At 32.6% G+C, this 15,191-nt stretch overlaps 1 protein-coding gene across 1 annotated transcript; it reads right to left on the bottom strand.

Moving 5' to 3' along the window:
- Positions 1 to 6,814: 6,814 nt before the first annotated feature.
- LOC120267385 lies at positions 6,815 to 14,205 on the bottom strand. Its single transcript, XM_039275023.1, has 6 exons — positions 14,094 to 14,205; positions 11,111 to 11,124; positions 10,909 to 10,979; positions 9,876 to 9,944; positions 7,348 to 7,412; positions 6,815 to 7,199 (listed from the first exon to the last, which is right to left on the bottom strand). The coding sequence occupies exons 1-6, from the start codon at positions 14,203 to 14,205 to the stop codon at positions 6,994 to 6,996; spliced, it is 537 nt and encodes a 178-aa protein (XP_039130957.1). The 3' UTR covers positions 6,815 to 6,993.
- Between the last annotated feature and the right edge of the window lie 986 nt (positions 14,206 to 15,191).

Consider the following 15,191-nt stretch of genomic DNA (forward strand, 5'->3'; position numbering starts at 1 on the left):
CATTAGAAAGACCAAGGTTTAGTTATATATATATATATATGCTATTATTAAAAACCAACTTAAAAATCATACAAAATATAAAAATATTTGAGAGAAGAAATTTAAAAATATTAGTCTTTTGAAACAAATATTTGATTAAATAAAAACATTACTAAAATAAATTTTTAAAAATTTATTTCATAAAACAGAGACATATTTCCAAAGGGTCCGAGAGAAATCATGTGGATGCCACATCATATACTGGATGCCACGTCATTTGGGCAACATTAATATTGAATATTAAATCAATAATATTAATTTAATTTTAACTGCTTAAAAAGTTTTATTTGAATAATATAGCCTTTGGAAAGAACACTGTAAGTTTCATTCACCTAAAATTTTCCTTCAGGAACTACCAAATATTTCTAGAACCAAAGAGATTCTTGTACTTTGCTAGAGCATAGGCTAACCACAAATTGACAAGACTAAAAAACCTTACCGACATTTCAATCTCCTCTGTCAACCCCCTAGGAAATGATTAATAGCTTCTGAGTCATTAAGGTCTATTTTTCTTCAGACCAATTCAAAAGCCATTCAAATATTGTCAAAGTGACCCTTTTCTCTCAATCTCTTCAACAATGAAAGTGTGCCTAAAAAGGTTTGTCCCCCAAACTAGCCGAAATAACTCCAACAAATCAATTCCACAAGAACATTATGTATTTTCTTGAGTTTTTAAGAAGGCCTGATACCAATTTAAAGACTTCCCTCTTAAATGTATTGAACCTAGTTTAATCTTTGTTGTTTCTAAGGTGTGATCAGTCTAAAAAACTTCTCTACTTTATGGAACCAATCGTTAAGTCCATCACCATTGAACATAGGAAATTCAAGCTTAGTGTAGTGACCACCTTGCATATGAAGTTCGTTTATTTGATTAACTCTAATATTTCATTATATTTATAATTTTTTTTTCATTGTTTATTTGTTTATTTTTGTTCGATGCCAAAGAATTTATATTATAATTTTTTAATCACATTATTTTTATGGTATAAAATGTGAAATACATGAATGCATATATATATATATTTTTCTAGATTTTTTTTTATTTTGACTAATTTTGTTAATTTGTTTTTTCCCCTCAAAAGACTCATTTGCATTTAAAATTAATGATCTTTTTGTCCCACTAAGTTTTTTTTATCAAACTTTTATAGCATTGACAACATATAATTAAAAAAAATGAAACTGGTGTATAAATCCAACTTTAGCATATATAATTTTTCATGCAAAATGTACATAATTTTGTGAGAGAAAGTTCCCTTCTTTTCAAGGGAAAAAAATTATTTATCAATTCAAACTTCAACGAAAAAAATAAAAGCTATTTATCATTTTTTTTTTAAAGAGACCAACATGTTTTTATTGCCTCTTATATTAACATATAATAAAATTTTTAAAATATTTTAAAGATATTCTTAAATGGAAAAAGGTTTTTTTAATATAAATTCCACGTAATTTATTTATTATTTTAGACCTACTACCATATCTTGACAATATATTATTATTATTATTATTATTCTATATACAGCCAGTCTATTATATTGATGTATGAAAATTATAAATATAATTTTATATTCTTTGAAGAAATTCTATTTAAACAAATCCTCATCTACTAATTCAAGTTTTTTCCTTGTTCCACATTTCTTGTTTAATTTTTAAATAGTATTCTTTACAATTTTAAACTCACCCTTAACTTTCAAATTGTACTAACATCAAAACCAGTTATCACGTAGGGAATTTTCTTAACTAAAAAAATAAGTTGACATAAAGCTTTTATTTGAAAGAGAAATGCTATTTGAGCCGAACTCGCAGGCCGAATGACGTGGTTGCCGATGTGGCAACCACGTCATCAATTTTCTCTCTCCTCCGTTTTAAAAAAAAAAACCCCAAATTGAAGCCCTATGTTGAAACGAACTCCTCCTCATCTCGTCTTTGAAGCCGCTGATCAAGAAGAAGAGAGATGGGCGAAGAGGTTGCGGTGAGAGAACCCATGGGACGCCACTCCCCTCGCGGCGACCTTCTTGGAGCAAACGCCTCCTCATGCTCTTTGAGCGTCGTTCCTCATCTTGTCTCCAAACCGAAGAAGAGAGAGATAGGCGAAGAGGTTGCGGTGAGAGAACCCATGGACGCCATTCCCTCGCCCAGAGCGCGTGCCATCTTCTATGCTTTCTACCGATAGTATGTATATGGGTGTCCTTGCTTCCGCAGATCATGCTGCATCTAGTCGAAGCTCTTTCAATCGCTTTTATTATAATCCAAGGTTCATCAGTCTCTCTTCTCTTTAATACCTTTGTTGGAATACAGGTTGGTATCATTATGAGAGCCTTTGAGTTTAACTTTTAATTATCAATATTTATCAAAGGAACAACATGTACTTGTCAAGCATAATCACCACTTTAATCCTGAAATTTTCTGGAAAATTTAAGAACAGATCTCTGGAGAATGTTTGCCCTTTTATTATGTTTATGTTATTACATTGAATCACTACGAACAAATGTAAAGTTTCGCTCTTTGTTCTTAAGATATATGGGCACAATTATGGGTATTAGTGATTATGATCCTCTGAGATGGCCAAATTCACAATGGCGTGATCTGTGGGTGAGTTTTTTTTATGTGTATTTTGGAATCATTCTTATGCAGTGACATTTTCCAGTTAAACCTTGCGAATTTGCTCTTCCATATAAAGCTTAGCAATCAACTGTAGGCTCTTGTGGAATGAATCACTATCAGCTTGGCCTTCCTTCTCACAGTTATTTTGTACTGTCGCCTCATACTTTAAAAGAAATTGCTTCAATGTGCTCTTTGGGTGTATATATCCATCAAAATACGAAACCAGATTCTCTTTGTGTTGAATACATGACAACCCTGCAGAAAATGTTTCTTTCACAAAAACTGGAGCCTTGGAATGCCTACTTTCATACAAGGATTCGAGCCAGACATTGTCTTGAAGCCCATGTTTTTCAATCATATTTCGCCAATCTTCTTTAAATTCTTCAATTCTCAATATAGCTCTCTTGAGCAATCCTTTGACTACTTTGTATTCAGAAAGTTCTCCCAGATTATCCTGCATTTCTCTCATTATATGCCGCAGACACATGTGATGACGAACTCCTGGAAACACTGCAGCAACTGCTCCTCGTATGGCCTGAGATTGGTCAGTGATGATAACACTTGGATGATTTCCTGACATACATGCTAACCAAGACTTAAACAACCATATAAATGCATCAACATTTCTCTCTGAATTGAATGATAACTAGCCCTGCCCAAACAAGAACTCATTTCTACACACACAAATGCTGAACAAAATGGAAACTTTCCAATAATCCAATAATCCAACATGGATTTTAGTGAATAAATGCTGAGCAGATTAAATACACACATTCATTCAGCCATGTGAAAACATTCATTTAGCCAGGTGAACAAAACAAAGGAGCCAATTACAGCAGCCAAGGACTAATAACAACAGCAGCCAGGTGAACAGACTAGATACATGAAAGAGAACAATTACAACAGCCAAGGACTAATAACATTAGTTGAGCATAAAACAAAACCAGACTACAACAAAGTATAAATCCTAAATTATGAACAGAACAAAGAGATCTAGAAGTGCATTCACTTCACCCGCAGCTTCTCCAGCTGCACCATAGGTACTCCATCTGCAGAAAAATATGAAAGTGAGTGATAACAACAGCTCATAAACAAAAATGTGTTATAATTGATGCCCGTCTTGCTTATAAAAATTGGATGCAAAAAGCTGTTCAGAAGATAATAATGTTCCAATTCTACCATAATGTTCTTGATTTGTATCTATAATAAACAAGTAACAACTACATCATAAGAATATTAAAAACTGAGTAATTATAAAACAAGAAAGATATTGAAATTAAAATTTTCTTAATGGAAAGTAAACTTTATTATAAACTTTTCAGTTTAAGAATCTTTTAGAGTGAGTAGATTTTCATGATAAAATGTGTAATTTACTAATTAAAAAAAACAGAAATTAGTTAATGACAGAGGCTTTGTTTTTACCAAGGATAGACATTCATAACAACATTTCTCAAATAAAATTTAATTATAAGATTTTTTTCCCATAACAAACACCAATTTATAACAAATAGAATGCAAACAGTAAATATATTAAATCTAACACTAAATCAAATATTATCAATGAAAAAAAAAATTCTCTATGTAGCAAATATTCATAACAAATTTTCATGCTTCGGATACAATAATAAACAAAATATAATCAAATAAAATCTTCACCATCACAAACTAAATTTGAAACTTATCTCTATAAAGCTAACGAAGATATGCTTAGAGACAAGATTAGGCAAAAAAATATTTTTTCACCGAATGACATGGTTATTATCTACACTAAGAAAGATGAAATAATACCTCAATTGATTGGTGTCAAGAATGGTGGAGAGATGAGGAACGGCTTCGCAGATGCTTCACAGTTGACGAAGAAAAAGAAGGAGTTCTGTCCGAGAAGGGGGGAGCGGCTTCAGTTTGGAGATGAGATGAGGAGTAGCAGCTTCATAGAGGATATGAGGAGGAGCTTTGATGAGGAGCGGCGACTTCAATATGAGGAATGGCAGATTCGATACAGAGAGGAGAGGCCGCTTCAGAGAGGAGATGAGGAGCTTCGATGAGGAGCAGCGGCTTGAGATGAGGAACGACAGCTTCAGAGAGGAGTAGCGGCTTCAGTACAGAGAGGAGATGAGGAATGACAGCGTCAGAGGCGAGATGAGGGGGAGTTCGGTCCAAAATAGGGCTTCAGTTTGGCTTCGGTACAGAGAGGAGATGAGGAACGACAGCAAGATGAGGAGGAGTTCGTTTCAACATAGGGCTTCAATTTGGGGGTTTTTTTAAAAAAACAGAGGAGAGAGAAAATTGATGACGTGGTTGCCACATCGGCAACCACGTCATTCGGCCTGCGAATTCGGCCTGCGAGTTCGGCTCAAATAGCATTTCTCTATTTGAAATTAGACAACATAAATGAAAATCATAATGAAATTATAATCTTGTCGTTAATGAAAATTCCCCCCAACAAATTTGCATTTGTAATCATAAGTTAATATAGTATTATAAATAATATTTAAAATTATATATAATAAAATATTATCATAAATGTTTTGAATAAATTAATCATTTTATCTCCCATAAAATTCAATTTATTAATTAAATTTATATCAAATAATTTTCAAAATTAACTTATATTAGAATTATATAAATAAAACTAGAAAATAAAAATTTGTAGAAAAATAACAAATTAATATTTGGATTTGTTAAGTCTGACGACATGGATTGCCATTATATGACAAGCTAAGAGGTGACATGGCAATGAAAGATGACGTGGCAATAATGACTTGGCAAAAAAAGAAGGAATGTCTAGGATGATGATGTGGCAAAATCTTGGTGTCATGACATGTGAAGATACAAGAGCCAAAAGATCATGATGGAGACTATGTTTAGTGATTTTCCTCTCAATGGTTAATATGATGATCAACTAATTTTGGAAAGTGCTTCAAGTTAAATGGATCTCTTCAAGAAGGGTAAATTTTATTTAAGGTATGTTTATCTATTCTTGGTAAGATCCGGGATGATAAATCATATCTTTCATAGAACTCTTTTTAGGAAAGATCTATCTTAAAGAAAGAGAGGAATATTCTATTGTTGGCGAGAGTAAAAGATGATCATGAAGATTGCATGGAGCTTAGTTTGGTGTAAAGCTATTTGAAGACACAAACTAAGATAGGACAAACTTAGTTTGGTGTGAAGCTAATTGAAGACACTAACTAATTTGGGCAAGGAAAAGCCAAAGTGATTATCAAGACCATATTTAGCAACACAATTTGAAGGAAGATCCAAGAGCTAATTATGAGCGGAGCTATTCAAGGAGACTAATCATATATGAGAGTTTGATTGAAGATTACTTGAGATATGATTGAAGATTTGAAGATCTAAGCATGGATGATTGAAAATCATGCTTGAAGATATTGAAGACTAAACTTGAATGAGATAAGATCAAGTTTAGTAACAATATTTTCATGAGTCAAACGAAGATTATTTGGGAAGACCAAACTTGCACTACAAGAAAACATGGGCATCAGAGACGGAAAATTCCGTCACTAATAGGTAAATTCCGTTGGTGATAACTTTTACCAACGGAATATTCCGTTGAAAATTTCCGTCGCTGAAAAGCAAGTGACTAATGCTATTCCGTTGGAAAAATTAATTCCGTTGGTGATATTAAAATATTACCAACGGAATTTTCCGTTCCTGAAGATATTTATTAGTAACGGAAATTTTGTCCCTAAAGGTGTTTATTACCAACGGAATTATTCGTCACTGAAAGCATTTATTACCAACGAAAATTCGGTCACTGAAAATATTTATTACCAACGGAAATTCCATCACTAAAGTGTTTATTACCAATGGAAATTCCATTTCTGAAGGTATTTATTACCAACGGAATTTTCTGTCACTAAAGGTTTTATTACCAATGGAATTTACGTCACTGAAAGTGTTTATTTCCAACGGAATTCCGTCTATGATAGTCTTCATCACCCACGGAATTCCATCCTTGAATGTGTTTATTACTAACGGAATTTCGTCACTAAAAGTTTTTATCACCCACGAAATTCCGTCCCTAAAAGTCTTTGTTACCAATGAAATTCCGTTTGTGATAGTATTTTTTTATATTTATATTATTATTATTATTCTCGGTTCATTTCCCTATATTACACGTAATCAATATCATTTCACAAACTCTATATAATAATCAAAATCATTTATTCATAACAAAACACAAGTTCAATAGTATTCAAAGCAAGTAAGTTCAATCTTTCATAATATCTAAAACATATTCATACACAAGTAAAACATGAATAATAGAAATCATATGTCAATGAAACTAGTTATGAAGCACCCAAGTTCTATAAGTCACTCTCTCATGATTCAAACTTCATCATTAGTGGTATCTTCTTCTTGGCCTCTATCACTCGTCCCAAATTGAGAAAATCCAGCATTCCGAGCAATTGTTGTAGGATTTAACATCTCAGTAATTTGAGACAAAAAAGCCTTGATTTCATTCTGACTCTGCACTATATTTTTTTTAGAATTCTCCAAGCTTTGTAGTTTGTTCTTCACAATCGTCACTTCTTCTTGTAGATTATCAACTTCAGTGTTAGAATGTATTCTTATTAACAAAGAAAATGCTTTTAAAAAAAAAATACATGAGCCAAATAACTTATAATGTCATGATAAGTAAAGGTTTTTCATGTATATCCAATGACAAAGAAAAATGTGTACCGTTGATGGAAGATTTAGATCCAAATCCAGAAGCTTGTAAACTTTGAAGAACTATCAAACCGCACCTGTGGTTAGAAATTGATTATGTTAGCAAAATTTCCATTTTTACTCAAGCATAACATAAAAAATATTATTAATTTATCATGATTTATCTCACATCATAGATAATAATTCATTTGAATTACTACATAATAGAGAATAAATATATGTTAAAATAAAAAGAAAGAGCTAATCAGTTTTTATTTTATTTAATTGAGAAAAAGGCGTTTTTTTTCTTCTTAACAATTTATTTATGAAATTTAAATAAAAAATTGATTTTCTTTAATGGGCATGAATAAAAATTTTACAAAAAGTATATTATACACTAAATTCGTAAATAAATAATGTTTTGCTTTTCTAACAAAGTTATATATTTTGAAATTTAATGTGTCACAAGGTACACTCAATGCTATTCAACAAGGAAGAAAAAAGAAAGATGGGATATCAATATGGTAATGGTTCGACTTCTTAACACATGATTGACCATTCTAAAGAACCATTCTAAAGAACCAGCAAAAGAAAAACGCATTTTTTAACCTGCTGGTTCACAAAGTTCATTTTGCTTAAAAAAACTAGCTAGTGCCAGATGTATCGACAAGGTAGACAGTGGAAACAAGCTAAGCATTAGAATTATAAATTAACTTGTAGTATTTCCAAATACAATCACTAAAATAAAAATTATAGCATATAAAATACAGTTTCTAAATCATTATCTTAAAGAAAAAAAACTAGTTCCAAAATTCTAAGTTGCCAAGAAAAGTTAACACATGCGAACGGAGATGTTCAATTAGCACAATAGTTTATTTGCTAATGACAGAATTTGTAACTTGAGTACAATCAACATTTCAAAAACTTGATTTGAAGGATAGTAATCAAATGGCTAAGAGATCAATATATACAAACAGAAAGGAATAACCACGGATGATCAACTCCATAAAACATTTGATATCATATTGGTGTGTCTCACTGAATAATTCAAGAATTAAGTGGCAATAGAATATATAGCTCTTATGCAGCAGTGTTATTTAATATGAAAATCAAAACTTCAAGAAAATGAGATTGGAATAGCATTTTTTGCAAGAAAATTACTATAACTTTTGACACACTTGTACAAAATCAACAAAAAGAAAAGCTAAAGCTTTTCTTCAAACTCATTTCATAGGTCAACTCTAAGAACAACAATCGGTAGGTGACCATCCCAACTAAACATAAACTACTAGCATCAAGATGGTACAATGAGTTTCTTATGGCCACCAAATATTCCTTTTCAAACATGATTTATAATATGATAACGGGTGAAATAATTCTTTAAAGTACTGTTCATTGATATGGAAAATTGTATGAGGTCACAAGAAAGGTCTGACTATTAGAAATTAGAAATTGTATGAGGCAACCACTAAAATTTAAAATCAAGTGATTCTCTTTTAATGTACATGTTTTAAACTAAAAATCAAGTGATACTTATATATATGTGTGTGCGCGCATACGAGGCATTTAAGCTGCTGATAATATGTAGCCTTTTAGGCAACTAAACCAACTGAAAACTCTCTAATAATACAACACAACAAACAATCCAAGCTCTTTAGTTTTAATTAGAACCTTCAACCAAGATAATGACGAGGACTTAAAAGAAAACCCAAAACATGTACAAATCATTTGTTATTTTTTTAATTCTAAAGTCCATTCTTAACGGCCACCCCAACACAAATAATGTGAAATTCTAAAAATTCTTAAGATATATATATATATATATATATAAGAGAACAGTATCTTCATGAAAGTTAGGTTCATGTGACTTCCTTTTGAACTCTGTGCCAGCACATTACTATAAAGTATAAACTAGTTCTCATCACACTTGTCCATGTTCATTAACAAATTAAGATGAGAAAGATGAACATGCATGCATGGCATATTGATGAATGAAAACACAGTCATATATTTTTATTAATTTATGGATTATAATTATGAACTATTTTTTATTTTAGCCTCTGGTCTGGTCTCAATCAAATTACCTGGCTTCATGAATCACATTTAAAAAAAAATTAATTATTATTATTATTATTATTTTAAAAAATTAAATTAAATTTAATTAAATAATAATTTATATAAATCCACTGTATATTTTTATATTTTTATATAAATCCAATTTAAACTTCTTACCATTAAAAGCACGTTCTGAAAAATATTTTTTTATTAATTTATGGATTATAATTATGAACCATTTTTTAATAAAAATATATAATAAAAAATTTTGGTCTACATATTTTATCAATATATTTAATTAAATCCGATGTCTTTACTGTTTTTATTTTAAAGAAACCATCAAATAGATATTCTGAACACCTTTTTTTATTAAAATTATAGTTTATGTACTATTTTTATAAAAATAAAATAGAAAATAAAAACTATTTCATATCTATGTCGCTATTGTTAAAAATTTAAACAACAGATTGAATCACAATGCAAAATAAAGAGAAGATTATATCCACCTCCTGACAAGCTCGCTCAATGGTCTTACATTCTGAATTACACTGTCCTTCAGTGCCTTGATCAACAAGCTGGAAAAGAGAAGCAAAACATTAGATGGGAGTTTGACAAACAAAACCAGGTAATCAACAACAAGTTCATTGCATGAGAAACAACAACAAAGCCAATTAGTGCAAGAACAGAATAAAAATCACACATCCAACCTAAGGCCCTTCATCAATCTTATAAGATATAGAAGAAATAAAAGACATTTTACTTTTGCTTAATACTTCCTGCTAATTAATAATAAAAATTCTAATGTCTTTCAAAGTTATTTGAAATCTCACAGAAGTATAGAAATCTAAGGCTGATCCTATGTGTAAAGCAAGAAATAACAATCTCAGTCAATGGAGAATCCAAACTAACTAAGCTTCGCCATTAGTTTCCTTTCTGGTATGCAAATTCTGAACAGCATCTTTAGGTCACTTAGAATTCAATGTCATTTTTTAACTTCAGGTGATACATACATAACAAATGTAATTCATCATCAAAAGACAGCTTACATTTTATTGCTATTCAATAAATATGCCTTGAACCTACCACTGAATCACTGATGAAAGTATTGAACTAAAGTTCTCAACAAATGAGAGAAACCAACTCTATCTAATCTTTGGGATAATATTTACCACAATTCTATTTAATAACATCTACTCCACAAAGCAACACAACAATCCAAAGTTTTTTTTTCTAAAAAAAAAAGAAGCCAACAAAAAGTTTAATTTCAACACAACTAAAAAACAGAATTCTAAGCACACAAATCACTTCAAGCATAGATTCTGACAGAAAAATAGGCTTGAACTAATTACATGAGCAAACACACACAAGCAATTTCAGAGCATTACCACAAAACACATAGGATTAAACCATCACAACAAGAATGACATGAAGAACAAATCAATTCAAAAACAAAATAAAACCCACTAAAAATCATGAAACAGAACACAATAAAAACCACTAATTAACTCTGAGTAATGAACTAAGTTCAAGGCCATATACCTGATGCTAACACAGAATGTTTCTAGGGTTCGTCTTCTTTCTCTCCTATCATTTCTCAACCGATTGCTTCGCTTACCGCACCAACCCTCCGATCATCACCCGGATCACCTTTCGGCGGCGTCTCCCCGTCGGTCGATTCCTCGCCTCGGCGTCCAACCACCGGGATTCAAGATCCCGGGTTTTCGAAGAGTGGAATTCTCACTGAATCCAACGCATCTGAATCATATGAAAAACCAATGACAACATGACAATCAAAAATTCAAACAAACAAACAAATAATAACAACCTTACAGATTACAAAAATCAAAATTAACAAATAAATTTCAAAAACTAATCCAAGAGACATTCACAAAATTCACACTACTCTAATTTTCATCAGTCTCTTCAGATCAAGCACAAATAAAAGTTCGATCAAACAAAAAAAAAACGAAAGCTCACCTTGAAACAAAAGCAATCAGCCCATCGGGTTCCAAGGATCAAGTAGCTCCATCGATCAAAAACTCAAGAAGAAAAAAGAAGAAGGGAGAAGGAGAAGCGAGTGCTAGTTGTGAGGAATAGAGAAGCTTCGCCGGAGCTCGAGGAAGTCGCTTCGAGAATTCCCGACCAATGCTGCTGCGAGTCTCGGATTTAAGATCCCGGGTTTCGGAGACAGGGAGTTCTCACTGAATCCGAGGTCGTTCAATATGAAGGAGCACGTCTTGATCACGATCTTCGCCAACGCCGGCTCCGACTTCGGGATTGGCCCCGCCTACGCCGTCGGCATCGCGTTCTACAAGAGATCCATCTCCTTCATCGCCGCCTGGATCCTCATTGTTACCACCCAGGCCTCTGAGATTCGGATTAGGGTTCTTCTTTCTCTCTTATTGACAGGTGTTGGGCTATGGTTTGGCTGGCCTGTTGAGGAAGTACGTCTTTGAGCCACCCACAACTAATATTATTAAATATTAGTTTAATAATATTTATTAAATATTATTAATTTCATGATTGGAGTCAGCGGTGTGCTTATTTTTATTCTAATATTATTAAATATTAGTTTAATCACTACTGTTAGAATTTCTTGGTGATACTACAAAATTCCATTGGTATTAGTATTGAATTCAATTGGTGATAATACAAATTCCGTTGGTGATAGTATTGAATTTTGTTGGTGATAATACAAAATTCCGTTGGTGATAACACAAAATTCCGTTAGTGATATTATAAAATTCCGTTTGTGATGGTAGAGAATTCCGTTGGTGATAATACAAAATTCCGTTAGTAATAGTATAGAATTCCGTTGGTGATACTACACAATTCCGTTGGTGATTGTATTGAATTCCGTTGGTGATACTATCGAATTCAGTTGGTAATACCCTAAAATTTCATCTCTATGTTTTTCCAACGGAATTTTCAACAGAAACTATCACCAACGGAATATTCCGTTGGTATATTCCGTTGGTGATAATATAAATTTCCGTCACTAATATGTTTTAAATTATAAAATCTTTTTCGTTAGAATTCCGTCACAAAATCCGTTGGTGATATTGACTTTCACCAACGGAAAAATTCCGTTGGAAAAATTCCGTCTCTAATGCCCATGTTTTCTTGTAGTGTTGGACCAAGTTTGGAAAGGAGATTGGAAGATCTTCGGTGACCATCTTTGTGAGATGTTTGCGTGTGCCTTGGTAGGTACGTTCCTCGGGAGTGGTGACCTACTGAAGTGACGCCAGGAAGGAAGCAGTTGTAGGCAGGAAGAGCTCAAGTTGAGTCAACTGCTATGAGACGGACTGAAGGAACCGGGAAGGTTGAAGGTCACAGATTCGGGTGCAATTGGCTAAAACTCAGTCATGTTCAGTAAGGTGGGCAATGTTGCAACTGGGTGTTGCAACATCTAACTTTAGAAGGTATTCAAGTTAGGAAGCCGCGGAGAATTCTAAAAGAGGAAGAATTATGTGGACGTAGGTGTGTCTATATAAGATATCCTGCTTAAAGATTTATGAGGAGCCACAAGTGAAAGACCCTTTGGTGAGGGTTGAGGAGAGTGGGCATTGGGCAACCTTAAAACGATATTCTTTGTCTTCAGTGAGTAAGGGAGTGTTGTACTCTTTATTCTATAATCTCTTTTAGTAGATTGTTTCTCCGGGCTTAATCGGCCCCCCAGATATAGGCAAGGTTATGCCGAACTGGGTAACCAACTTGTGTGTCTTCTTTCTCTTGCTTGATTATGTGTGTGTGCTTCATATTCTTTTGAGTTTTTGAGTGACTCTCCTAAGCACACTAACCAATCTAAACTATAAGGGTCAAATATCATAGTAAATCTTAGTTTTATTAATTTAAAATAAAGTCCATCACAAATATTATTGGAATTATATCTTAATCCTACTTAGTATTTTGGATAAGAATATTTTTGGAAATTTAAAAATTTAAATAAAGTTAATCTTTAATGAAAATATGACATCATCCAATTAGTAACCCTAATGGGAATAGAAATGAAAATTTCTATATAAACACACTGAAAAGTGAATACTTGATGGATGAGAAAGACGTTAAGGATTTCATGAAGAGATATGAGTCTTTGCCATCCACATCAATACAACTCATATTGGCTGATCACACAATATCTGATATGCCAAGATCTTTGGAGCTCTAGTCTACGTAGCAGAAACTGTTTTGTACAAGGGCCCCAAGCTTCATAACATTAAACATTGGAAGAAGACAGGATCGAAGGGGTGCTTATTTCTCACTGGAAGCATTTGTTGTTGGTCTCTTTAATTAATTCTGCAAGCACTAAATTTGTAAGAATTATCTTGATATATTATCACTAGCAACCTGGATGTTTTTCTTATCAAGCATGCGATCACTTATCCTAGTGCTAATCACAGAAACAAATTCAAACTCTTGAATAATCAAATCTGTCTTGCTTATTTGAGGATGTATATCATTGTACACTTGGTCTTCGTCTGGCGATTAAGATAAGGAGAGAGCCGCCTTCCACTACACCAAATTTTAGTTTTAGAAGCACTTTAATAGAGGGGGTTTTTAGAACCCCCTCCATAATTATGTTATATATATTTTTAAATAAATTACAGCGGTTTTAAAAACCCCACAAATTAAAACAAAACTCTCTCTCTCTCCACTCACACTCACACCCACACCCGCACACACGCACACTCCTCTCTCTCTCTCTCTCGATCTCCAGCACTCACTCGCCCGATCTTCACCGATCTTCGCCGCATCACCGCACAGCCGCATCGATGACCGATCTTCACCGATCTTCAGCCGGCTTTGAAGACGCAGCGCGGAAAGAGTCATTCTCATCGAAGATTGCATGAATCCATCGATTAGGGTTTTCGTTGTCCCCGTTTGGGATTTTTAGGGTTTCTTTGATCGGAGAACCAGATCCTTGAATCTCCACAATCGATTTCTTGGTTGCTCACTTGGAATCGGTTTTAAGATCGATTTTCTCGTATTTGGAGCAAATCCTCACAGATTTCTCCCCACTGGAGAAGCCTCATTTTGTTGAAGGTATGGATTTCATTGTTTTATTGTTGTAATTTTTGTTTATTGTGATGTTTGGATTCGTTTGTTTGACATTATTCAAGTGTAGAGGGTTTCAAATCTATTGATTTTTTTTTCATTTACAGCAAATTGGTAGATAGAGAACTTAGAATCGGTTTGATTTGGTCATTTGTGCTGGCATTGTTGTGATGTCCAGTTGATTTCTGTTACTCCTGTTGAAGAAAAGAAGAAGTGATGAAAAATTAAGAGCTTTTTATTATAAATAAATAAATAAATAAAATAAAGAACTTTATTTGATTTTTTTTATAGGAAAAAACAAGTGTATAATTTCTTGGTGTATCATGAACTTTGAGTTATGCTTAGTTTTGTAGCGCTGAAATTAATTAATGAATGACAGTGTGAGCTGTCTTTTATTTTTGGTTTTCTTCATTTTAACTTGGGTTTATTTATTAATATTTGTTTAATTTTTTGATTTATTAGTTAGATTAAGATGTAGCAACATTTATATTGAATATTCTTCCTTTTGATTTTTCTTTTTTTTGAAAAATAGGAAAGTTGATCAAGGCATTCAGACTTAGACCAAGACAACATGTTTACTTGAGGTCAGGTCAACTAATGGGCATAATTTTTTTGAAAATTCGTATAATTTGGAATATTTCTTTCATGTATGATAATAATTATATAAATTTTACATATATTTATTGAGTTAAATGAAGACGTTTTATTTATCTATTGATTTTTTATCACTTCTGGTTTGATTTGGTCACTTGTGCTGGCATTGTTGT

Source organism: Dioscorea cayenensis, chromosome 8 (genome assembly GCF_009730915.1).
Source record: "Dioscorea cayenensis subsp. rotundata cultivar TDr96_F1 chromosome 8, TDr96_F1_v2_PseudoChromosome.rev07_lg8_w22 25.fasta, whole genome shotgun sequence".
In the NCBI taxonomy this organism is placed as follows: Eukaryota; Viridiplantae; Streptophyta; class Magnoliopsida; order Dioscoreales; family Dioscoreaceae; genus Dioscorea; species Dioscorea cayenensis.